Below are 27,055 nucleotides of genomic sequence, written 5' to 3'. Positions count from 1 at the left end.
TAAATTTACCACTTTAATCTCAGAGAATATCCAATCTTTTTTTCTCATAAATTTACGACTTTAATCTCTAGGAGAATTTCTGAGTTTCTTTCTCGCAGATTTATGACTTTATAATCTCAGAGAATATTAGAGTTTTTTCTTGTAATTAAAGTCCTTAATCTCAGTGAATTTCTGAGTTTTCTCACAGATTTATTTCTTTATAATCTCAGAAAATATTAGAGTTTTCGGTTGTAAATTTTCCACTTTAATCTCAGACAATATCCTATCTTTTTTCTCATAAATTGACTAAATTAATCTCAGAGAATTTTTCTTTCCTCGCAGATTTATGACTTTATAATCTCAGAGAATATACAAATTTTTTTCTCAGAAATTTACCACTTTAATCTCAAAGAATATCCATTCCCCCCCCCCCCCCCCCCATAAATTTACAACGTTAATCTCAGATAATATCGGAGTTTATTTCTCACAGATTTATGACTTTATAATCTGAGAGAATATATAAAAAAAATGTATTTTCTCATGAATTTGAGTTTTTTTCTCGTAAATTCGATTTGTTTTCTCGTAAATCTTTTCTCTCACAGATTTATGACTTCATAATCTCAGACAATATATAAAAAAAAATTTCAGAAATGTACCACTTTAATCTCAGAAGATATCTGATATTTTTTCTCGTAAATTTACGCCTTTGATCTCAGAGAATATCCAAGCTAGTGAGCTTTATGTGTGTTGGTACAGTAGGTGGATATTAGTAAGTTGGTGTCCCAAATCTTGCGACCCCTAACGGGATAAGCGGTTGCAGATGGATGGATGGATGGTGTCCCAAATGTTTATGTTATTCACCTCCCAGCTCCGGCTCCAGACGTGAGACTGGTATCGGTCTTCTCATCAAATTCTCCGCAAGAATAAACAGATTTTCCAAATGTCAAACTATTCCTTTAAATTCTTTTTGCCTACTCCTGTAAAGGTTCACCCGGCACACCCTCTAAATAAGCAGCAACCTCAGATCAACTCTACACCCCTACCTCATAAAAATCTAATTTGTTCATGCTAAAGGCTACAAATGAGTTACATCTCTATTTTTGCATATCATTTCTCATAGCTTTAAGAGTGTTTTTTCTCCCCCCAGCAGGTCACACAAGAAGTTATAGTATGTATTAGGTATTTGTTCAGCTAAATATATTCAGTATATTTATGTACAATACATTAACTTTGAGTGCTGATGCTCTAGTTTCTGCGTTAACATGCCTACAGTCAGTCTGCGTTGACTTTAATTGTGCGAGTTATTTTAGATCCAGACAGAAACCTAAAAGCGAGAAGTGGAAGAATAAACATGGCTTAGTTTAGCAGTAGCCCAAGACAGGACTTGCGTACATGCTACATGTTTCGTTAAGCTGTGAGGTTAGGACCATTAAATAGAGCATAGTATATAAAACAGTGTCTACAGTATTCTGACAATCCTGCTGCATCATTGCTTCGCCCGCACCCAAACCCCAGAAAGACAAGTCTCAACAGTCCGCTTGCTGTCAGGTCCACGTGCCCAAAACTTTGGGCCCAGTTGATGCTGGTAAAAGCTTCTTTAATCCATTTGTTCAGCTAAAGTCAGTGCAATATTTGCCGTCCACGGGGAAAACTGCACGTCCACCATCCACCTGCGCTGAGAAAGCCACGTGCTTTAGAGTCCGATAAGTCATTTTTATCTTCAGTCTGTACGTTTTTAGGATGGGGACAGCCAGTTCGCTCGTGAAGCGTGTCGTAGTTTATGAACCGGTCCAGGTGGAAAGCAACGGAGCCGTCTATGTTGTTGTTGTTGTTGTTGTTGTTGTTGGTATTGTGTTATTTTTTACTACGAGGTTATTCCACGTAGTCTGGAGAGTCACTTCAGGTTCAAAGTCGTGATTTTGGAAGTCGAATGAAGAGCCGGCAGGATGACGATGGACGCTCAGAGAGAGGCCTGGGATCACACATCATACAGCCATACTTATGTGTGTGTGTATGTGTGTGTGCATGCTTACACAAACTCTCCAAACCACCACCACCACCCACTCTCCAGTCATCACCTCGTGAAGCCGGCGGTGTTTCACTCCGCCTGGGCGGCAGCTGGGGGGAGCATGCCCCTCTCTCTCAGGTGGGAGTGCAGAGTGTGGAAGATGCTGAGCTGCTGTTCCGGCTGAAGCATCAACAGCTGCTGGAGCACCTTGCTGGGGTTCGGTCCCCTGCAAGACAACAATTATTAATGTGACCACTAGTGGAAACAAGAGTGTACAGAATCCACAAATCTGGAGCTACGTCATCTTACGACCACATTTAATAAACTGTAAAATTCTAGAAGCTAAAAGCCTTTTCACACCGGGGATGAAAACGAAAAACGAAACGAAAATGTGGAATATTCGCGTACAAACCTTTCCCACCATGGCCAAACTCAAGTTTTTTAAACACACACACACACACACAAAACTAGAATTACGTATGTTGTATGCCTCTTCCAACCAGTAAAGTTGCAGTGCTCTTCTTACCTGATGAAGCTGGCTATATAGACGTGTGTGAAAGTGGCCATCAGGTACTGACAGTCGAATCGATCCATAATGCCGCCGTGGCCGGGGATGGTGTCAGCAAAGTCCTGAAGGAGAGCAAAGATCAGGGGGTCATTACATCAGAGCTCATGTACCTGCTGAGCCTGGGATCAACAGGTGTAACGTGTGTACGTGGTTATCAGTGTGTGATTTAATCTCATTATTATTATTGGCGTCCCTGCTGTGATTTGTAAAGATCACCTGTCAAACACATTCAGTATGTGTGACTACACAAACATTAACTGGCTCAGTTATTTTGAAAAGAAAATGTCAGCTGGGAGCTCTTCAACAAGTCGCTGAAAGCCCCGGTGACAGCAGTGGTGGTGCTCAGTGGCTGCCAGTAGGAGGCTGCAGTCTACCTCCATAGCCTCCAGTGACGACTGTGTGAGGGATTAAGCAAAGTCACTCTCTGATCTTCACCACAGTTTGAACTGGTCCAACCAGTTTCTCCCACATTCAAATGTCTCCCTTAAACTGTGAGTCTGAGTAGCTTGAGGTGGAGCTGAGCTGTAGTCACTTTAGTGCTTTTACTCAGTGTTAAAATAGTGAAGTAATGGCAGACATTTATGGCACAGATTGTAGAGATGTTAACTACTAATTTGTGACAATAAAATGGAAAACAATGAGCTGATAAATCTCTCTTGAAAAACAGATTTAAGTGAAAACTGTACCTAGCGGAAGATGCTAAAACAATAAAATGATACATAAAGAAAACGTCTTTACTTTGATTTTGAAGGCTCGCTTGAAGCCGCTGGCGAAGAAGCCGCCGAAAGGTCCGATGAGCGACCCGAAGGACGAGAGGAAGATGCTGTGGATCTGGAAGGGATACAGGTTCACCGTTTTCTAAAAGAGAGACGAGGACAAACATTGACAAACGTGATTATAACAACGACGTTTATAACAACAGCGAAACTATATCAAAACATCCGTTACAAACTGTCAAACAACTTGTGTAGTTTAATCCAAGTCTCATTCATCCAGTCGTGTGCTCACTACTTCCCAAACACATGCATCTTCACTAAAACAGGCTAAAACAGGCTGTTAATGCATTAGTGCCAGGTTTTAGTGAAGATGCATGTGTTTGGGAAGTACTGATCATACGACTGGAAACATGAGACTTGGATTAAACTGTACGAGTTGTGTGAGAGTTTGTAAACAGATGTTTTGATATAGTTTTGCTGTTGTTAAACGCGGCCTCCATTTACTTCAATTCATCAAGACTTTTCTCTGTTTTTTTATTCACCTTGGAGGCATGAGAGAAAAACAAAGTTTTCTTCAGGAATTCAAGGTAACACGTGGTGAGTAGTTCATATACAAATGATCATTTTGTGGGTGAAGTATTCCTTTAATAGTCTTTCAATGGCATGACATTCGCAATATGTTTACAATAATTGGATTAAGAACATCTATTATCTCAAATAGTTGATGCAAAAGATTTTAAACTAAAAGGAATTAAAAGGACAAAGTCTTACCCAACTCAGTGTGTTTTGTACCACAGCGGGAAGCGTGTACTCCTGCATCACAAAGATATCAGACGGCTCACATTCAACGGTAAACCCATTGGTCTCACTGTTGAAGCCCACGGGACACACAAAGTACTGGAACTGAGACAGGAGGTAGGCCAGCTGAGGGTCGAACACAAACACAAAGAAAAAATTCAGCCTCTGACTCCGTATTAGTACGACATTAAAGGGATAGTTTGGGTGTTTTGAAGTGGGGTTGTATGAGGTACTTATCCATAGTCAGTATATTACCTACAGTAGATGACGGTCGGCACGCCCCCAGTTTGGAGAAACAGACAGGAGTACAGCAAGGTAAAGCAGTGAAAATACTCGTACACTAGAACTGATATTGATTCTTTTAGGTGGCTAAAATATGTTTTGGTGCTGCCCCCGTCCACAGCAGTACATTGCTTTGCTCCCGTGCTGGTACTCCTGTCTGTTTCTCCAAACTGGGGCCGCACCGACCGTCATCTACTGTAGGTAATACACTGACTATGGATAAGTACCTCATACAACCCCACTTCAAAACACCTGAACTATCCCTTTAAAGCACCAAAGTTGTTGAAGTAAGGATCATGCTTTTGTGCAACAAATGTGGCAATTTCCACCAGCTACATGCTAATAAACATCAATGATTGATAGTGAAAGTGTTCAGTAAATGCTGCAAAACTAGTTTTTCCATCCTGGTTGGCAAATCCTGAAAATCAAAAAAGCATTCTTTGCTGAGACAGAAACTAGAGCCCATGTGACTGAGTGTTATGTAAGCACTATCTGGCAGTTGTGAGCATGATGGGAAAACTGCCCAACAGTCACAACACAAACAACTCATACATTTTGGCAACGGCATTTCGGAAAACATCTCACTCTGCTGTAAAAAATAAAAAATGTCTTGCTCAGATGTGTCTGTTACTGCAACCTATGAATAAAAAACAGACCATGTGAGTGAGTCATAAAAGCGAGTACTCACGATGAAGCCAAAGACCACAGTGGAGAAGAAACCTCCGATGAAGCCCTCCCAGGTCTTCTTGGGGGAGAGCTGTAGGGGGTTAGAGACAGAAACAGAGGCTGTCTTTCACATCAACACGACGTCAGCCTCACCACCAAATAATCTTCCTGCTGAGTTACTGAATAGCTTCTTGTGTGGAAACATGCACGGCATCGTCAAAATTCTCTTTCACGCATTTATTTAAAAACTTGATTCGTTTAAGAGTGGCGTTTGACCCGGTTGTGTTCAGTAAACTTGAGAAAGGAGTTATTTATTAGCAGGTTTGTCTGACTGAAACAGTTACAGTTTACTGTTGAACGGCAGACATGACACCAGATGATCGTGAGTAGGAGAATATATGGAGCCAAATAGGCCCGGTCCATTCATTAGATTTTTTGACACTTGTTTGACTCAGTGTCAGTCGCCCAGATATTCACTCCAACCACACTCTCCGGCTCCTCCTGGGGGGAGATCCAGAGGTGTTGGAAGGACAGATAGGATGTACTGTACGTGTTCTGGGTTTGACCCGACATGAAGCACACCGCAGCGCCCTGCCAGCGCTTTTCTATCGGAGAAAAACGCTATATTGCACTCAGCCTGTGTAGTCTTTAGTGGTTGCTGTCCAATCGATTAGTGCTGGAAAGCAACAGTGAATCGATTCAAATATTTAAATCGCGATTAATCGCATAATTGTCCATAGTTGTAGGATTAATCACACGTTTTTTTATCTGTTCCCAATGTACCTTAAAGGGAGATTTGTTAAGTATTTAATACTCTTATCAACATGGAAGTGGGCTAATATGCTGCTTTATGCAAATGTATGTATATATTTATTATTGGAAATTAATCAACAACACAAAACAATGACAGATATTGTCCAGAAACCCTCACAGGTACTGTATTTAGCATAAAACAATATGCTCAAATCATAACATGGGAAACTGCAGCCCAACAGGCAACAACAGCTGTCAGTGTGTCAGTGTGCTGACTTTACTATGACTTGCCCCCAAACTGCATGTGATTATCATAAAGTGGGCATGTCTGTAAAGGGGAGACTCGTGGGTACCCATAGAACCCATTTTCATTCACATATCTGGAGGTCAGAGGTCAAGGGACCCCTTTGAAAATGGACATGACAGTTTTTCCTCAAAATTTAGCGTAAGTTTGGAGCGTTATTTACCCTCCTTCGTGACAAGCTAGTATGACATGGTTGATACCGATGGATTCATTAGGTTTTCTAGTTTCATATGATGCCAGTATCTTCACTCTAGTTTTAGGGGTAGTGTAAGAAATGAATTGATTTAATAAAAAGGGAAACAGAAACGTCTTCAGTCTTGATTTAAAAAAATAGAATTGCAGCAGACCTGCAGATTTCTGAGAGTTTGATCCGGATATATGGGTCAGTAGTTAAACCGTTAAAAATGTAGATCAAATCCCAAAAAAATAAGAACATTTGATTTACCTTGATCAGCGGAGTCCTTCCGAAGAAGAAGCCAAACAGATAGGCCATTATGTCGTTGCAGATCACTATGGAGATCGGCACAATGAACCTGGAAAAAGGATTTTCCACAATGTTAAAAGAGGCAATGGGGGGAGTTAATCCATCCATAAGCTGACAACAAAAATAGATGATGTGAAAATAAAAGGGTAATTATTATGAATTTAGTTGACTTAATTAAAACAGAATATCTTATAATTGTATATATGACTTGGATTTTTATATTAATTCACTTTCTGTTGCACTACTAAACTTAAAAAAGCCTGTATGAAGAGCACCACAACAACAGTGAGAACACAACACATGTGCAGCGCTAGCCAGAGACAACGTTCCTCTGGTCTGTCTGTGTTGCTGCTTACCAGATCATTCCTTCAAACAGGTTCTGAATGACAAGGTGGGACTGAGTTACCACAATCAACAGGGTCACATGGGTCCAAGCAAACTGGAATGGCAAACACAAAACACAAACACCACAGTGTCACTGCACTGGTATGTAAGCCGGCCGCGCCTGCTGCTCAGAAGTTGGCTCGCGTGTCAGAAATAGTGGAATCATACAAAACAAACAGACAGACAGACAGACATGGTGAATGACAGCAAACATATGAGAGTGTGAGAAGAGCAGGCAGCGGACGGGAGAGTCAAACATTTTAACATGAGTGTCACAGATTTATTGGAAATAATCAGACAAAAATTTTGCGAAATTGCATGCAATAAAATCATTCAAATAACTTTAACCCCCTGAGACCCTCCCTGTGATCCTGACCGACTTAACTGTCTTTCAGAGGCTGTAGCAGATTCAGTTTTAGAGCTAGAGTGAAGGTCCAGATATTATATGAAACTATAAACTCATGCTAGCTTGTCTGGAAGGAGGCTAAATAATGCTCCAAAGTCAGGCTAAATTTTGGAGAGGAAAACCTTGCCATCCAATTGCTGAAAAAATGCAGTTCTTGCAGAAATCTCCAAATGTCAAAAGTTTTTGATACCGAATAACAGCACTGCTTTTTCTATGATGTTCCTCAAGGTCTTGGTGTCTTAATGTGGTATTTTTTATCAATTATTGAGTGGTAAAAAATGGTTAAATTTAGCACCAAATCTGTGTAACGAATGGTATTAACCCAAAAAAATTCTCAGCTTTCAGATGATGTACACCACTTCTATGTGACATCTACTGTTGACGTGCTATCTCCCCCTAAAGACCTCCTGTACCCCCATAAAAAAAGATACAATTTGGTCTATTGTGGGTCTCAGAGGGTTAAAGAAACAATAACACAGCAGCATAATAAAACCAAACAGGACTGAGTATTCAAGCTGAGAAAGGACATTCATTTACTACATAATAACCAGACTTAGCACCCTTTTGAACTGTTGGGTTTATGATAATCTAGTTAAAAGGTAATTTCAGTATTTTTCAACCTTTTTGTGTCTAAGTGACTAATAGGGACAACAACTTCTGAAACTGGTCCAGTATTGAGGGAGAACGCTGTAGACAGCAGCTGCTCACAGGCTGCAACATGGTGCTATTGGAGCAAGCTGTTACCGTCATTTACGTCCACTAAAAGTGCTTGTTTTTGCCATGACAGACTCCGATTGTAATTAGAAGCGTCTGACATTATGGAAAGAGTCTCGCTCAAGGAGAAGTCTCGTTGTAATCTGGCGAGGTGACGTGTTGCTGGAAGATAATGGTGGAATAGTGGAATACATCCACGGAGGAAACGTGAGTGTTTGTTGTGTTGGAGTACAGAAAGCGTAGCTTAGTGGTATCTAAAAGATTCATTGTCATGGCTGAATATTTAGATGATTTCCACAATGTGGACAAGGTCTTTTAATTCGATGGCCGCCTGTATTTATTTGAGCCAGAGTATACGGATATTCAGATTTCACAACGAGACTTCTCCTTGAGTGGGACTTGGACACAAAAACAAACAAGAAAAAGGTTTTGTTCCTCTGTAGGGTCCTTTCCATAATGTTGTCAGACACATCTAATAACAATCTGAGCCTGTCTGTGGCAAAAACAAGCACTTTTAGTGGACATAACATTGCACTGATGCTGCTCAGTTGCCCTCGCAGCTCGTTTCGGTTACAGCGTTCTCCCTCAACACTGGACCGATTTCAGAAATTGTTGTCCCCTTAGTCACTTAAACACAAACATGGGAAAATAGGGTACAGGTTGAAAAATATCGAAGTTATCCTGACAAAGGAATCCATTTCCAAAAGTCTAAAAAGTGTCTGCACTCATGACATTTCAAAAAGCACTTTGCATAAATCTGTCTGCAAAGTAACTTAAACAATTTAAATTCAATGAGTCAATGCATGCAAAATACTAATAAATAAACAACAATAATAAATACTAATTAATAACTAATAAAGTTATTTTGGTATTAAATGAAATGTGGTGCAGAAAAGTGCCCACAAATGGCAGAAAAAAAGCAAAAACAGGCATGTGAAGTGAAATAAAGCTGAAGCCATTGCAGAAGTCCTGCGTTTTAGATTAACAAGATCAAGAGTAAGAGGAGCTGTCCCAAAGAGGAAAACATCTTTCAGACAGACAGTCCCAGTTTTGGTCCGTCCTTCCATTAAATATACGATTCCTCTGCACATAATCTCAAAACTTGGCTAAAAAGCAACCAGACTTGCCATCATATGCTCACCCTTTCTGCTCTCGTTTGCTTTTCTTTTGACCGTTTGTCAGATTGTGTCCCTTCTGGTTTTACTTGTCTTCTGTAATGTTATTTTTATGTTGTCATGTTTGAAATGCTTTCGCCGATTGTCTGCTTGTGCTATTGTCTTCTGTAATGTGATTTTGTGGTGTCATGTTTTAACCGTTTGTGCTAATTGTATGCTCAACATTGTTTTGTATTAACTGCCTGCTTTCTAAATGTCAGCCTTTCCATGATGCTGCCTTAGGGGCTGATCACAGAGACGCGTCGCTACAGGTGCAGCCGCTTCAAAAACGCCCCCCGGTAATAGGGCGTCGGGCAAAACAACTGATGTGCCTGTGGAGCGTGGCTGTGTGCATTACCAGGCGATCAAATGCGATTAAAGGAAAATGTGGTCTCTCTCAAAGACAGTAGCCAACATGACACTATCACGACATGAGATATGAATTCACCCTCCACTCTCACAGTCGTAGAGTCCGCCTTTTGCCTGATTTGATTGACAGGTGAAACATTAACGAGCAGAGCGACTCTGCACCTGGTGCTGAAAAGCTTTTATGCGCATCTAAAAAAACGCAACGTGCAGTGCAAGAGAGGAGCAACGACAGGCGTGCCATACCATAGGAAAACAATGGTTTTGCGGGCGACACGTTTCTAGCGACGCGTCTCAGTGTGATCGGGGCCTTACTCCTCTAAGCTTTTTATCCTGTTAAGCTGTTGACAGCATGTTTTTGCTTACTCCTGTTCTAATTTTATACGGTTGTGGGTTTTATTTGTTGTTTTAATGGCCAATTTTACCGCTAGGCCGAGGGACAGCAGTTGAATATTATCCTTTTTGCTAACACTGGCACATTTACTGTTACATCAATGTGCATTGTCCCCGAGAATAAATAAAATAATTAAACAGGATAAAATTCTACATAGTCACTGTGCAATATTCTGTCTTGTTTTTTACTGTTTACTATATCTTTATTGTTTACGTGCTTATTTATTAGATCGTATTTTGTTTTTTACTGATGCCTCTTGTTGTTTGCACTGTCCCCCCTTTGCTGCTGTAATCCTGCAAATGTCCCCGCTTTGGGACTACTAAAGGATTATCTTATTTTATCTCTCTTAGTAATGTGAAGAGCTAATCTGTGGATATGCGTCTCAAAACAGCTGTAAAGTGAGTGATGTCCAAAAGGACTTCTACAATGGCAACATCAGAGCACAAGATGAGTTTTAAAAACATCTTCTCAAAAGGACGTTACAGGAAGTAAGAAGCAGTGGAAGGATGGAGCAGAGGAGAAGGAGGAAGAGGAAGAGGAGGAGGAGGAAGAGGAGGAGAGGGTTACTTGGCTGATACACACCATATAAAACTGCAGGCGGTAATGTTTCTTCACTAAACTCAGCACAAACATGCAGAAACCTGTGAAAGAGTAGACAACATGCTGTCAGTTTTTTACTCCAAGTTGAAAAAAAGTATACGGTAGATTAAAAAAATAATGACATTTAAACATTGTTTACTGTATGGGGAGGTGTGTGTGTAGTGTAGCATGCCTGTGACTGAACAATTCACTATTTTCTCTCACACAAGAATTCAAGACACTTTATTATTGTCATTGTAGGCGGACAACGAAATGACGGTTGGTAACTTCCAATAACCAGAACAAGATAAAAACACCTAATAGATACTAAACAGGTATTGAACAGTGAGTTAGATGTATATATGTATATAAAGTGTTGGGTTGCATTTGAAGCCGTGGGGAACATCTGGGGGCATTTTAGAGTTCGACGATGTAGATTTTTTTATTTCAAACGTGAATTTGAATCGAGGAGGCCGGCGGCTGAAAACTGCCGTGTCAGGTTTGTCTACAAAATCTTGGGAAGGCCCTCAGGGGAGCCGTTACAGCCAACAGATCGAGGAGATGCCGTCTCCTTCCGAATGTCCTCGGGGGTTAAAACTGCAGCTGACGGCCTGACTGCTGGATAGACTGAAAGTCAGCAACACTGAGGAAGAAATGAGTTCACCCGGTTCAGACTCTAAAACTAACCTCCTCTATTCAGCCATCCCAGAGGGAAACCTACTGTCACAGCAGCAGCTATTAGAACCAGAAAGCTGCTTACTGGTGTTACTATTGATCATTTTGCAACACTTAAAGTAGTGAATAAGCTTTTTATGATGAGAAATGGGCTCATTTTCTCTGAAGCCATTTTTGGTTATTTCACATCAGAGATTTCTGCATCTGTGTTTTTGTCTGTGCTTCTTCTTATTTGGAAAAAGGTACTTATTTGCACACATTAGGATTTTGCAATATTTGTTGTAATGTTGTCTGCACCTCATCCAACCACACCCACACTTTTTCAGCATCAAAACACTGGTATCCACTAAAGGAAATCATCTAGGCGTTATTAGGAGAAACCTTCTTATTAACTAACACTTCCTTTTACCCTTAATGTATGTGAATCATTAGTATACGGAGTATCTTGATAAAAGCTGCAGCTTTGTGGTTTTATGGGACATCCTGCTGCAGTTTAACAGAGCAATAAAGTGTCCTATCAGTAAAGCCATGAGTTCACATCATTGTAAATCACTTTGTTAACTCATGAGATTATACCGCAAGTCTCCCTGAGTTCTTTGTTTCTCTTTTTGTTCTATTTTCTCCCCAGTAATGTGATTTGTAACTCTAGTATACTCACACACTGCGTCTGGTGACATCTAATCCACCTCTAAAGAAAGCGTGAGTGGAAGCAGCAACGGGGCCAAAGAGTGCATGTGTGTGTTTTTAAATCGAGATACAGCAGTTCTTTTTATTACCGTGAAGGCGAGACCCACCTGCGAGGTACAAAGCGAAGGAGATGAAGCGGTGATAGCGGGCCAGGAACTGCAGAGGCTCCTCCCTCTGCACCAGAGCCCCGAAGTAATCCGCAACAGTTTCACCATAGAAGAAGTAGTTGACGCAAATCAGGAAGTACCTGAGGCAACAAAAACAGAAGGAATTAAGTTTCTCTTTTTGTTCCTCAGTATGTTTGAGTGCTTCTTGGCAAGGAGTTCTCTGTGTGTATGCAAGAGTTTCTGTTTTTGTGCACTTCAATCTGAAATGTGTGCTCAGTATTCTTGTGTTGTGTGGGTCACTGAATGTCTACCAGTGTTTCTTACCCGCTGTACATTGACCTCCTGTGTGTGTGTGTGTGTGTGTGTGTGTGTGTATTTATTAAGAGGAAAGGTGAAAGGGGGCAAGTCTCAATTAGCCCTCATTTCGCTTCCAGCACGGCAGTGATCTTTGCTCCTGGCAGCACCGAGCGCTGCTGTCTCATACAGTCGGTGGGTGTGTACGCAAACGGTGGCGTGTTCACAAAAAACCCCACAGGAACAGAAATAGGAACACAGTGGTGGTGGTGGGAGGTGGATGCTGCATATTCAGAGCAGACGAAGCCGGCCTGAGTCAGCGTTTTACTGGAGGACCAGGAGAGCTAAATGGAGTGTGGCTGCCAGAAGAAATGACGAAGTGCTACCTTTAAAAAGAGAAATTCTGCCTGTTTCTGGCTTTTTAAATAGCCTTACATATAATTGCACCATAATAACAACTCAGAATGAATATATGTGTTCATAACACATCTACAGTATATCTGCTGTTCACTGTGACATCAGTTCTCCTTACCAGCTTAGTGTCCTGAACCAAGGCAGCTCATAGGAACGGTAAACTCTGTAGCCGATGGTGATGATTTCTTGGAAACACTTGATCTGGACAGTCATGACCTACGTCAGATGACGGGAACAGAGCAGAAACATGACAAGAAAGCCTCAGCAGAGAGTCAGTACTTAAATCTGACTTATTCACAAAAAAATCTCTCTTTTCAGCCATCAGAAAGAGCTGTCTGTAGGATAGACACATTGGGGACTTATACAGTATCAATCATCATCACTTACCACTAATATAAGAGTGACAGGTCCCATATAGATGATGAGGAAGAAGCCTGAAATCATGGCTAAAGACAGAACCCCTCGTATCCAGTAGTTCTTCCATCTGTGGAGAATGGAAAACGTTGAATTACTGCCTCCTCAACATTACATGAATATTTAATCAATTAATTTACGCTTCATTTGAGTTTTCATTCAAAGAGAGATATAGAGAGTGAAACGTATGACACAGATATATGATTCACTGTCTGGCTCCACGTCCACATTTCCAGTTATAAATAAACATGCATAAAATTGAACTTTAGAGCCGTGAAATGTAATAGTAGAGCCTTTCAGTTTACATGGCTGGAATGTTTATTTATATCAGCTGACTAGTGGAGTTAAAGGGGCGGGAGATGAACGAGAGGAAGACTAACAGCTGTGGTTGAGACATTTGTCGATGGCTGTCAGGAGAGAGGACAATATATGATCATAGTCACTGGTTTATAACAGTGTAAAATGACCGATATTAGCTACAATCATAAGTATGTAACAGACTCTACAGCGATGCTAACAGCTCTGTGAGGCACAGAGGTACTTTGAGCTAAATGCTAGCTTTTATTTTCAAATGTCTTATGAGGAAGGAAATGCATCCATCACATTTGTTAGCCCTCCAGGATGTGTGTTTTAATGAGCAACACTGAACGTAAACATTACTTGTGTTTGTTTACAAGAAAACGCCACAGGGAACCCTTCAGGTTGTTATAATTCTGAGGTGAATGTGTGCACCAAATTACATGCAGATCCATCCAAGAGTTGTTGAGACTTTTCGCTCTGAACCACAAATGTCAAGCTAGATCAGAGGTTTTTAAAGTGTGAGTGGGTAAAGTGCCTCCCTATGGGGGGCTCCTAACTGTTTCAGGGGAGGATCAGTGAATGGAGGTGAAAAGTATTACATTAGTTAAAAGGAGATCACATAAAATAGCCTAAATGTGTGTGATTTGGATACAAAGATAGTTCAGAGATACAGTAGTTTTGGGGGATTTTACTGTTTTCCCTGAGTCAGAAACTAATAAATTCCTTGGGACAGATTTTTTTTATGTATTTGGTGTAGTCTGAAGGTATGTCAAACAGCAATATTAGCTATCTTGGCTCAATTGTTGAGTGTCTATGGGATCAAATAACATAATCATGATCCGTTAGACATCCAGGATTTAATTTAATTTCCATTTCAAAGAAAACTTTGACCTGTTGGTGGCACAAGAGGAAACGTCAGTCCATGACATGTGCCATTTTGACTGATTGCCAATAGAGCTGCAACGATTAATCGATTATTTATCAACTATTAAATTGAGCGCCAACTATTTTGATAAGCGATTAATTGGTTTGAGTAATTCCTTTTAGAAAATAAAATCTAAATTCTCTGATTCCAGCTTCTTAAATGTGAATATTTTCTGATTTCTTTACTCCTCTGTGACAGTAAACTGAATATGTTTGAGTTGTGGACAAAACAAGACATTTGAGGACGTCATGTTGGGCTTTGGGAAACACTGATCGACATTTTTCACTATTTTCTGACATTTTATAGACCAAACAACTAATCAAATAATCAAGAAAATCATTGACAGAATAATCGACAATGTAAATAATCCTAAATTAGAAGAAGAAAAATCTGTTTTTATTCGCCAAATAAATACATACAAGAAATTTGACTCAGGCTTTTATGTAACTCTCTAAACAAACTTACATTGAAATAGAAAAAACAGCTAGGGACAAGGACAACAAAGATGGAATAATAAAGATGAGGAATAGACAGGTATGTACACAAGTAGTGGAAAAAATAAGTGTATATATAATATTTTATAAACATATATATATATATATATATATATATATATAAAGCACCAATGACCAAGAATAACATAAGAATAAAATAAAAACGTCTATATACAAGTCAAGTTGCAGCCCTACAGATAGCAAGGAACAACTTTTGACTGTGATGGACAATGAATGATACACCTCATCCCTGAAGTATTTTGGTTTAGTTTCCGTCTTTTTTTAACCAAAATGAAACCAACACCTGGCTCAGTGCACATTTGACGACACAAGAAGAGGACCTGTTAGTAGCCATAAGGCTTACTTAATTAACCCTCTAAACCTAACAACAAATCACCTTACTAGTACTACCTGTGCCGTGACACTAGCTAGCATGGCTAAAAGTGTGGAATGAGGCCTCACTCATCTGGAGTTATGCGGTGCGTGTTGCTGAGAGGCAAACTGCTGCACCGCCTGCTGCCTGAGAGCAAAACAAAAGAGAGGAAACAGCTAAAAGCTGCACAGGAGCCAAGCAGGACAGAGAGCCCGGTGCCTGCTGTATGAATGGAGAAGAAAAACAGCTGCATCATGAAAAAAGCTGCTGCTGCTGCTGCCTCCACTCAGCATTCTCTCTGCTCATCACACCATCACTCACTTTCTCCCTCAACTACCTCCCTTCCTCCTCTCTTTCACCTTCAAGTCCATCCATTCATCCCTCTCTGCGGTGTCGTTCTGCTCGCTCCATTCATCTGCTGCCATCCCTCCTTATCTCTACTACATCTTCCCCATCTGTTTCTCTTTATCTCTCTCTTCTTCTAATGTATTTCCTTCCCTTTTTCCCTCCTTTCTCCCATCCCCCTCCGTCTCCCTCTTTCTCTCTGCAGTCTGTTCATCTTCTCTGCAGCACACCGGCTCCGACGGCATTCAAGATTAGTGCTTCCCTCCTTGTGAGCCTTTAAGCCCAGTGACCTGGCCGTCACTCATTGGTCACACCCTCCACTTCTTATCTGTGTACCAAACAGGACCTCGTTCATTTGTGTTCAAGGTGCTGCTGACACTCCTGAACTGCTGGCAAGACACGTTTCCCCACACTACAAGAATGTAAACTGTGCAAGAATTGTTAATTTAATGATTGTTTGTGTAAAGTTTTACCTCCAGCCTTCAATGCATTTCCCAGACTTTACTTTGCTGTGTTTACTTTAAGACTCTGGCACTCAAACAACAGTCTTTCCCCTTCTAACTTCGCCATATAACTACATAAATTAAGATTATTCTCTATAGGCACATATCAAAATAAGATGGTGTGGGTCAAGTATTTTGTTTATCAAGAGACAAAAAGTGTATTTCCTCTATTTTTCCAGAAGCTTTGTGTTTTTTCCATATTTTTCAAGATATAAGTCAAAAAAGCTGAAAGAATAGTACCGCTGCAAGTTTTCTTTAAAAACGGCAGGTCCATCAATTAGTTTTTTTTGTTGAGGTTTTTATATCATTCTGTAGCTTCCCAGTGGTGTTTACATCACTTTTTTTTTTTTTTACGTTAACATTCAAATTTTGGTCAAAGCACGTATGTTTTAGCATCAAAATACTCTTTTCCCAAGTCCTTCTAAAAACTTGTGACCCGACATTGGTTTCTGCATGATGACACTGCTACATATGCAGGAGTATCGGCATAGAAGCAAAGCAATGTACCGCTGTGGACGCCACAATAGTTCGGATCCCAAAGTCGCATAGTAACACAATCTAACCAATCAATGGCAACTGCCAGGTAAAATTACTGTTTTTTGTGAATGGAGTCTGGTGGCGGCGGTAAAGTGGTGAAAATATTCAAAATGTAGCGTACACTTAAACAGATATTGTTTTTTTTAGGTGACTAAAGTACGTTTTTCTGCCGCTCCCATACACAGCTGCTTTACCTCACTATCAGAACTGAAGCCGTCATATTGCTCTCTTCAAAACCACCAGACTTCATTCACAAAAACAGTAATTTGACCCCGCAGAACGTGGGAGTATACACCCATTATTTCCAAATTTAGCATAGCTAACCTTGACTCAGCTAGTGCTAGCATTCACATTATTCATAACCTTATTGATTAGCTTACTTTGGTAATTTCATTGCTTTTTGCTAACGGCTGAGTGAGGGTTTCCAAAGCTAAAGCTACTACCAGCCATCAATGCCACACCAATATATATATATATATATATATATATATATTTCCTAGTTACAGTGAAAACAGTTTGCATGCTGCTTCATTAACAACAAAGCAGTACATGTTTTCATGACAACCCGAGTTCACCCGCAATACTTGACAGAACAGGTTGTCAGCTTGACATTCAGGTGCAGAATTAATACTTGAATATATCAATGTCTGATGATTCAATGACTTGTTGTAGGTGTGTCAACTGGATTTTTTTCCTTTGGCAGGCCTCACTGGGTGATTTATCTTAAAACCTACAAGCTATTTTTACCACCATGACTTATTACTGTTGTGTTTGTTTATACTACATGATCATTATAGGGTCAAATCCTAACATGCCTTACTTACTAATCAAGAGTGTCAGTTCAATATAAATGTATAATCCTGTAATTTTGGATCAAATTCACAGAGGGAATTAAAACAAAATCAACACTAGTCACTGGTCAGATGTTGAGAAATTCTACCCGTGTGTGGACAGAACTTTTCTGAACTCTTTCACCCACTATGTGAGTCCTTTGGTTAGCTGCAAATTCAACAGCATTTCCTTCCCTGCATTAACACGAGCATGTTCAGACATCTCTGCAGGATCTATTTCTGGTCCAATTAACCTACATGCACAGGGGAAAGATGATCAATCACTCTGTCAGGGTCGTTTCGTGCAAGATGGAGGGAAAACCGCTTGTTACAGCAATATATAACGGCTCAGGCTTCTTTGGTTCAAGGTATATAAAACCAGTAAGTCGTCTGACCTGCACATTAACCTGCCCTGTGGATGTTGGAAGTTTGCATGTTGACCTACATGTAATCTAAGATTTTACACTTGTTCTACTTTCTGTCGTGGCTGGCTGTGAATAAATAGCACCATCTATAAGGAGTAGAGCACATACACACACATGCAAATATGATGTCAGAATATAAAAATGTACTCGTATTTGGGGCTCCCTGTTTAATTTCCTGAACATGATGAGTTTCAGTTAATTCATCCAGCTTCCTCCCTCAGAGAGGCACTACAGGTCACTGTCCACTAAGACCAAACGCTTCACAAATAGCTTTTTTTCCTCATTTGCCATCAGGATGAACTCCTTCCTTGACATACATTACCATGACTGTCTGCTGTGGTCTATTTATGTATTTGTGCTGCAGAGAATAACTTTACTGAAAACCATTCCACCGCCGGCATTGGTCGTGTGGCTAATAAACTAATCTAATCTAATTCGTTTTTCTGGCTTGCTGCTACCATCTTGGACAAAGCCTGTAGAGCTAAATTGGACTCTCATGAGAATATATAAACTTAAGCCAGGTTTCCTATTCTCCCATGTTTTTGTGTCTAAGTGACGAATGGGGACAACAATTCTTGAAATTGGTCCATTATTGAACGAGAGCACTGCAGACGACAACCGCGAAACAAGCTGTAATATAATCATTTGGGGCAACCTGGTCAGTTCACTAAAAGTGCTTGTTTTTGCCACTGAGAGGCTCGGATCGTTATTATAAATGTCTGGCAACATCATGGAAAGGACCCTACAGAGAAAAAAAATGTTTTTCTTCACCTTACACTTTCTGTTTGTTATTGTGTCAGAAAGCATAGCTTAGTGTTATTAAAAAGATTTCAATGTCTTTGCTGAATATTTAGATGATTTCCACAATGTGGATGCAACGTAACATTTCACGAGATTTCTCCCAGCGAAACTAACAAACAGACGGATCAAGCGAGAAGTAAGAAAAACGTCTTATTTCTCTCTAGGGTCCTTTCCATAATGTTGTCAGACACTTATAATAACAATCTGAACCAGTTAGTGGCAAAAACAAGGACTTTTAGTGGTCGTAAAATGACGGTGCCAGGTTGCCCCAAATGATTAAATTACAGCTTGTTTAGCAGCTGGCGGCTGCAGCGTTCTCCCTCAATACTGGACCAATTTCAAAAAGGGTTTTCCCTGTTAGTCACTGAGACACAAACACATTGGAAAATAAGGTCCAGATTGAAAAATAAAAGTTTCCCTTTAATTTAGACCCTGGCCCCTGTGGTTGAAACACAATGACTTCCTCAAAAAGTTCATAATCCAGGGGGAACGTTCCTGCGGTGGAAATGGGGCTTTACACTAGTAAGGCTAGGTGCCAATGTTAATAGATCATTGTAGTTTGAGCCTATGACACATCAGAGTGGCAGCATCAGAGTGATTCCTGTGAAATTTCTAAGCAGTGATGCTCTAGAGGAACAAACAACATCTGTTGGCTTCCACCTCTTGTGAGAATCAGTGTTTGAGTAGTGTGTACCTGGGCGGCAGGCCCTCCAGAGCTTTGTTCAGGTATTGTGGAGTGTTGTCTGTGTCTGCTGTGGAGAGAGGAACATCTGGAGTGTCTGCTTTGGAGTCGCCATCACAATCTCCCTCTGCGTCGCATTGCAAGCCCAGCCTGTCATCACCATCGGCCTCCTGTCAGGACATACAGCGAGATATTCAAATACTGACTTAAGATAGTGAGCGTTCAATTGATACATGGGTCAATGTAGAAAACACAGGCAGACAACAGAGCTGTGTACACAAGGTGATAACAGACAGAGAGAAGAATATAAGCAGCAGCATCCTATCAAGAAAAGAAGATGCACACAGAGCGCTTCTGAGATGCAAATGACAAGTAAATGTTGAGGTAGTCAAATAGAGTCGAGTCTAAACTGAGAGGAGGCGTACAGGACAGGACGACGGCGGTTTGATTAGGCCAGAGTTTAGTCTCCCACTTAGGAGGGAGAGGAGACTACATGTGTCCTCTAAGCTTGGCTGGGACTCAAGTTAAGTTAAGTTAGGCTGCAAGTGAATGTTGAGGAGCGTGTTGGTTTTTTGGGTGTAACAAATTTCCTCTTTTACACCAGAGACGACCTTCAAAACCATCACACCTCGTCCTAACTGGACGCAATGAGAACGGGCAAACATCAGATTGTTTCAGTTTTTCCCAAAGAAGATATCCTAACCTGCAGCGTGCGTCAGCAAACAGGCTAAGTGACGTGTCACTTGTAAAAAAAAAAAAAGGCTCACTATGGCTCTATTATTACAAAGTTTCATGAACCGGCTCCAAATCCAACCTATTTTCACTGGTCAAAATCAACGCCGACAGTAACTGACAGTTTATCAATATCACTCTTTATTATTGAACTGAAACAATTAATCGATTAGTTGTCAACTATTAAATTAATCGCCAACTATTTTGATAATCGATTTATCATTCTGGGTCATTTGTTTTAAAGACAAAAAGTCTAAATTCTCTGATTCCAGCTTCTTAAATGTGAATATTTTCTGGTTTCTTTACTCATTTATGACAGTAAACTGAATATCTTTGAGTTGTGGACAAAACAAGACATTTGAGGACGTCATCTTGGGCTTTGGGAAACACTGATCGACGTTTTTCACCATTTTCTGACATTTTATAGACCAAACAACTAATCGATTCATCGAGAAAAATAATCAACAGATTAATCAACGATGAAAGTTGGTGAGTTGCAGCCCTACTTAAATACAGCCTAGTACAGTATATGACTGTAAGCCTAATATATATCACAATGTACAAATCACAAAAATGAATAATTCTAGCTGAGATGATTAAATCCGTCCCCTCCTCGCGCTGCAGCATCAATCGTAGTATATCTGGACAATGTTTCACACTCCAGTCGCCAGAGCTCGCTTGCTCGCTCGCCACATGTTAGGAAAAGACGTCAGACCGTCAGTGACTTTATTGTCCTATATTATATCTGCTAGATCATGACTGAAAGTACGACACACATATAAGATTTACTGTCTGGCTCCATATCCATATTTCCAGTTATGAAATATGCATAAAATTCAACATTAGAGCCATGAAATTATAATAGTAAAGCCTTTGAATGTACAGGGCAGACAGGCTTATTTATAATCAGCTGACTAGTAGAGTTAAAGGGGCGGGTGACGAAAGAGAGGAAGCCAAACGGCTGTGGTTGAGACATTTCTCAAAGGCTGTCTGGAAAGAGGAAAACAAAGTCGTAGTCTTTTTAGTTTGGTTAAGTTGGACTCCGGTTCGTTTTCCCCCTTTGTATTTCTATCAATTCTATCTAGTGACTTGTACTGGAATATATTTATATATTTTAAGGGAATCTGATTATAATAATAATTCCAAATATTCCATATTTCAACCCAACAAAATCCCCAAAATGTCCATAAAAGGAGAAAGTTTGAAGCTGGAGGATTAGAGGCTGATCGTGACGGAGCTGAAAGTCTACACCTGTTGGTGTCGACAGGTAGGTTAACAGGCTGCTGCCCGGGAGGCAAACATCTTTATTGGTCTTAATGAATCTTTAATCTGGATTTAAACCCAGTCAACAGACACAGCCTCTGCAGCCTCAGGTACGCCGCGCCTCTATTCTGTGTTGACAACACACAGACATGTTTTCTTGAATGTAACATAGAACGAGCAGATGTAACAGAGAGCAGTGAGATCTCTTTATATAAACCTGTTCATCACATCTGTTAGGTCCTCTTTGGTTTCTTGTTGTAGTTGCAAAATGATCCATAATTCACCATCTGGTTTAGTTACATTGCATATTTTCTGCATACGCTTTAATGTAGAATAAATTCAGATCAGTAATTTATTTCAAGTACAAATATTGCTTGTCATTTTAAGTTTCACTAATCTTAAAATTAAAGTCACCTCTTTTTTAACCTAAAATAAAAAAATGTAATTGAAAGAATTGAATTTTGTGTCCCACACATCCAGAAGTTGTAGTGTTTCTGCTTCAAGGAATTCACTAGAAGGTCATCTAGTAATAATTAGAAGTAAACACATGCATCAGATAACTAAAAGTAAAAACAAAAATGGGGAGAAAATGCTGATTATACATGACAGTCACCCAAAACACTTCTTAAGAAATGGATAAACCACTGTGCTTTTGATAAACTGTCTTTGATATTTAACATTTGTCAATTTTTCTCTCATTTTCTAATATCTAAAAATGACGTGTGCAAAACTCCACAACTTTAATTAAATAAAATGAAGTAAAAAAAAAATAAAATAATGAACCCTAGGTTTATAAAAAAATAACTTGATGATCAGTTATATATTTGCAAGGCCTCCATTGTAAATAATAATTTGTTCTTTATGACTTGCCTGGTTAAATAATGGTTAAAAAATAAATAAATTAAATAAAATATATGAATAGGGCTGCAACTAACGATTATTTTCATTGTCGATTAATCTGTCGATTATTTTCTTGATTAATCGATTAGTTGTTTGGTCTATAAAATGTCAGAAAAATGTCAATCAGTATTTCCCAAAGCCCAAGATGACATCCTTAAATGTCTTATTTTGTCCACCACTCAAAGATATTCAGTTTACTGTCAGAGGAGTAAAGAAAGCAGAAAATATTCACATTTAAGAAGCTGGAATCAGAGAATCTAGACTTCTTTTTGTCTTCAAAAATTACTCAAACCGATTAATTTAATAGACAACTACGTTGCAGCTCTGTATATGAATGCACAATATGAACAATTACAGGCAGCCAGATCTGGACACAACAGACATTTTGCATCTTTCTTGCTGCTGTCAAGTAGTAGAACATGTGCCATATTTATGAAAGTCATATATCAGCATCTTGGTTTGGAAAATGCTGAATCAGTGAGAATGGAAGACCCAAACTCAGAGAACAGGAAGTATTTTCAGATTTAGCAGCATTAGTGTGGACAAGGCCTCAGACACTCATTAATAAGTAAGTCAAGTGACACCCTAGAAATTAAGCCAGACACTTTTGTCGGTGAGTTAACACCAGTAATGGTTGATCATGTAACAAAGCAGCGAGCAGAGACGTTTTTTCTGCCCAAAAGAGGCTATTTTTAAAAGCTCTTCCTGAGCTCACACACACACGTTGTGGGAGATTAAGTTCCCTTTTTGCACTTGAGAGGCTCGCTGATGCTCCTGGACATTTCCTTTCCTTTCATGGATACTTTCACTGAAACGTTGCTAAATACGGCCAGCGGGAGCATCAGGGTTAAATCAGAGAGCTTTTCATTCATAAATAAAGGTCTCTGATCCTGGACGGACGTCGTAATTAGCTGAGGAAGTGCTGAAAGTGGGAGCAGGTTGGGGTGGAGGCAGAGCGGGGGTCACTCGAGTTGGTGTTGGAGCTCAGAAGGAGAGAAGACGTGTAATTGAAGATTTCTACTCAGGTTTTAATGAGGAAACTGTTGAAGCCTGCAGATTGAAACAGTGGAAAGCTACAGTACAGGGTCCTCTCCGGCGGTCTAACTTACATATCTTGACTGAAAAACACGACACAAAACAGCGACTTTGGAGGACTGCAGTGGTTTTGAAGAGAAAGTTAGATGGATTCGAAGTCTCTCAGCTTTCTTTTCAATAATCATGGCACTAAATGAACACCAGTCATAAGCTAAATGTTGATTTTATCCAGCCACTTGACTTGAACACTTGTTTCTATTCTGATTACCATACACAAAACAGGCAACTCATATGTCTCTGAGAAAGATGGAGGAAAACATTTGTGTCCTGATCTTTACCATCAAACTAAACTAGCTTTATGATCTATTAGTCTTTCCTTTCTCATGCTTATAAAAAGGTATACCCACTTTATAATTACTCTTGTAATGTAAGCATGCTTGGTTTTTCTCACTTGCCATTAGCTGATTTTAATAATATTTTAATTGTTCAAGTCTTTTATCAACCAAAACCTCCAAAAATTCTTCTCAAATGTGAGGATTTGCTGATTTTCTCTGTTTCATATCATTTAAAGTGAATATCTTTGGGTTGTGGACTAGGGATGGGTATCCTTAAGATTTTAATGGTACTACTACTACTACTACTACTCTTACCGATACTGCGATCCGGTACTTTAACGGTTCTCTCAACAGTTCTTTGTTGTTTTTTAAGAGAAAAAATTAAACAAACATAATTAACATCGCTTTATTTTGTCATATATACTGTATAAATAACATTCGAGTAGCAACTGCAACAGCATTGTTTTGAACAAATCACTTATAATGTGATAATTAAAATGTAAAATAAATAAAATAAACAATTATTTATAGCATAATAAATAGCCATGTTTTAATTTTGAACAAATCACTATTATAATTTAATAAAATTAATATTTGATATTTTTACAAATTAGAAACACAGTTTGTAAGATCAAAAGGTGCAAGATAACGTCTATGTAGCCTAAATGAATAGGAAATCAATTTTCTTTCTCCAATACCGATAGCTTGGCTCTTTACCCATTTTCTCCTATTTTGTAGATCGGATAATGCATATATTTTTGATTAAATTGTACTTAGAAAATGCAGAAAAAAAACAGAAATGAAAACATTGACAAGAAGGATAGTTACAGCTAATGGATTATACTGCAGTACAGATTGCTGGGATGAGTATGGGTAATTATTTTTAAATGACAAAAGTTTATATAAGGGTCTGGAGTGGTTGTACCAACCCTAGGCAACAATTTGTGCAGCAAAACCATGCTGTTAGGAGACGGTAGGCTAATATATGGAGGTATCACTTTCACTGCTGTACTTCATTCACTATTTTAAGTGTTTAACAACAGCAGATCCTCCATTACAACTTGATATCTGATAAAGAGGCTGGCAGAAAAAGCAAAGTGACTTGTGGCCAATGCTATTTTCTCACTCTGGTTTCACTGATACAGTCAACAGTAACTTGTTCTGCAACATGAAATAGGCCCAGTCAGCACTTTAATTCATACGCACAAATGTGTTACATGCCGAGCAGCACAGTATTACGTCCTAATCTGGGTGAATGTACTCAAGCCTGTTAATTAAACTGTCAAACACTGTTAATCTTGTGTTAAAGTATGCTAACCACTGTGTAAATACCGCACAGTCAAACAATCCTGTGCAAATCTGTGTGATAACAATCAAAGTTATGCTATGTGGGGGTCAAACAAGTCCTGGGCCTGAGTGCCTGTACTCATCACCAGTAAATACTAAAAGAAAAACACTGCTAACGGAGCATGAAATTAAACATGAAGGAAGCCACAGCAGGTGTTGCATCCAAAAATTCACTTTCACTGTCCATGTTTTTCTACGGTCTGTGACTGTCCTTGCAGCTCAGCTCGACTATTGTCTTTGTCCTCCTCCTGGCTATTAATGTCTTCTCTGCACAGAGGCGGGAGGAAGAGGAAGAGAGACGACGGGATCAGACAAGAGGACAGGTGACAAGAAGCTCAAGTCACGTCCACACTGAGGCCGTGTTCATCTAACCGGAACCTGAAACAATGCAGGGCTGTTTTTGGTCTGAATTAGAGATGTCACGATACCAGAGATTCAGAGAATATAATTGTGCATTAAAGCCGTTATCTGTTAAGGCAGCTTTATTTTGTTAAGCCAGGCTAGCTGCTGCTCATCTAGCTTTCATTCCTCGGTGTATTATTCTCTTTAACAGGGTTTCTTTCATGTGTCTTTCTGCAAAGCTTGAACATGATACTGTGTTTTCTGTATCCACATTCTAAGCTCACGTCGATAAAATCTGAGCATCTCATTTCATTTAGATGAAACAACGATAACTTTGTGATTAAATTTTACCAGCAACTACAGACAGAAAACACCACCTGTATCATGTTTCAGCATTTCAGACAGACAGACTGAAGAAAGAGATTCGCTATGAGACGATACACTGAGGAAAGAAAACTACAAGAACAGCAGTTATCTACGTGCAAAACTGAAACGCAGAAGAGACGAATAATAATAATAATAATGTAATAGAAATGTAACTTTTACACAAGTCAGAGGTATTTCAAAAAAATAATTAAAAAGGAAATCTCATATTGATTCACTGAACCGATGCTTCTGGGACATTTCTTTTAGTGTACTTCACTTTTCATGTGGAACTAATAATAAACAGACTGTTTCAGGGTGAGAGGATTAACTAGTCATGCCATTGTGCCCTGCAGATGAAAAGTAGTTTCCTGCTGTGGTGTGTGTTTGATTAGGGATGTGTATGGATATCTATCCCAGAATGCCAGGAGTATGACTGACAATAAGATTGACTGACATATAAACAGAACGGTCTGTCGCACAGGTTTGTTTAAAGTGACCTATTACGGTAAAATGGATTCTTACTTCAGGTATGATGACTTAAGATCTTTGCCGCTTAACAGTATGAGCTCACAGATTTTATTTTCTTGAATACAACAGTATCTCTGAACAGGCTCAAGTTGGTACAGTTGACAAATTTCATCAGCGACAACAAGATCCTGCCTGCATTTGGAAATTAACCCTGAAGTGATGCAGTCGCTGGTAAAACATGGTGGCAACCATGTGGCAACCATGTGGCAACCAGCCACCATTCACATTTTTTTTGTTTTTCTAAATCATGCTACATGATTAAAACAACCTAAAATAAGGCTGGGTGATATGGGCAAAATCTTCTAGCATGATATAGATAATTTTATATCTTGATAACAATAAATATCCCGATAATAATATATATCCCGATATAGCATGTTTTCTGATAATTCAATATATAAATAGTTTATATGAAATAACCACATGGTAAAGCCTATTCTGTATACTTCTGTGTGAATTAAATATTTTACAAATGAAAAGTACAGAGTATTTTAACATTTTATGAACTTAAGCGCAAAATGAACATAACAGTTTTAAGTGAAGTTATAGAGAAAAAAATAAATAAATATAGGCCTAGCCTATATTGCAATAGAAACGATATAGAAAAATACATACGATAGATATTTTTTGGTGATATATATCTTCATATTGCCCACCCCTAACCTAAACCATAACAAATAAAGTAATATGTACAAAAAATAACAGATAGTAACTGTAAATTTAAAAACAAGGGAGAAAAAAATAATATATTAAAAAATAATAAGAAATATAAAAATAAAATATAAATTGAAAATAAAATATTAACAACAACAATAATAATATTAATAAGTTAATAAGTATTATTAA

The 27,055-nt window shown here is 39.2% G+C and overlaps 1 protein-coding gene across 1 annotated transcript in view; it reads right to left on the bottom strand.

Moving 5' to 3' along the window:
• Positions 1-669: 669 nt before the first annotated feature.
• cds1 (CDP-diacylglycerol synthase (phosphatidate cytidylyltransferase) 1) overlaps positions 670-27,055 on the bottom strand; it is a 35,905-nt gene continuing 9,519 nt past the window's right edge. Inside the window, exons 2-13 of the mRNA XM_037777141.1 lie at positions 19,374-19,531; positions 13,120-13,216; positions 12,851-12,948; positions 12,025-12,164; positions 10,559-10,617; positions 6,915-6,997; positions 6,520-6,607; positions 5,040-5,108; positions 4,043-4,195; positions 3,294-3,413; positions 2,514-2,617; positions 670-2,213 (exon numbers count right to left, since the gene is read on the bottom strand). Of these exons, the coding sequence (XP_037633069.1) occupies positions 2,078-2,213; positions 2,514-2,617; positions 3,294-3,413; positions 4,043-4,195; positions 5,040-5,108; positions 6,520-6,607; positions 6,915-6,997; positions 10,559-10,617; positions 12,025-12,164; positions 12,851-12,948; positions 13,120-13,216; positions 19,374-19,531 (1,305 nt within the window). The 3' untranslated portion in view covers positions 670-2,077. The remainder of the gene's footprint in view (positions 2,214-2,513; positions 2,618-3,293; positions 3,414-4,042; positions 4,196-5,039; positions 5,109-6,519; positions 6,608-6,914; positions 6,998-10,558; positions 10,618-12,024; positions 12,165-12,850; positions 12,949-13,119; positions 13,217-19,373; positions 19,532-27,055) is intronic.

This window comes from Sebastes umbrosus, chromosome 8 (assembly GCF_015220745.1).
Source record: "Sebastes umbrosus isolate fSebUmb1 chromosome 8, fSebUmb1.pri, whole genome shotgun sequence".
NCBI classification, from domain to species: Eukaryota; Metazoa; Chordata; class Actinopteri; order Perciformes; family Sebastidae; genus Sebastes; species Sebastes umbrosus.
This window is presented reverse-complemented; position numbering and strand designations above follow the sequence as displayed.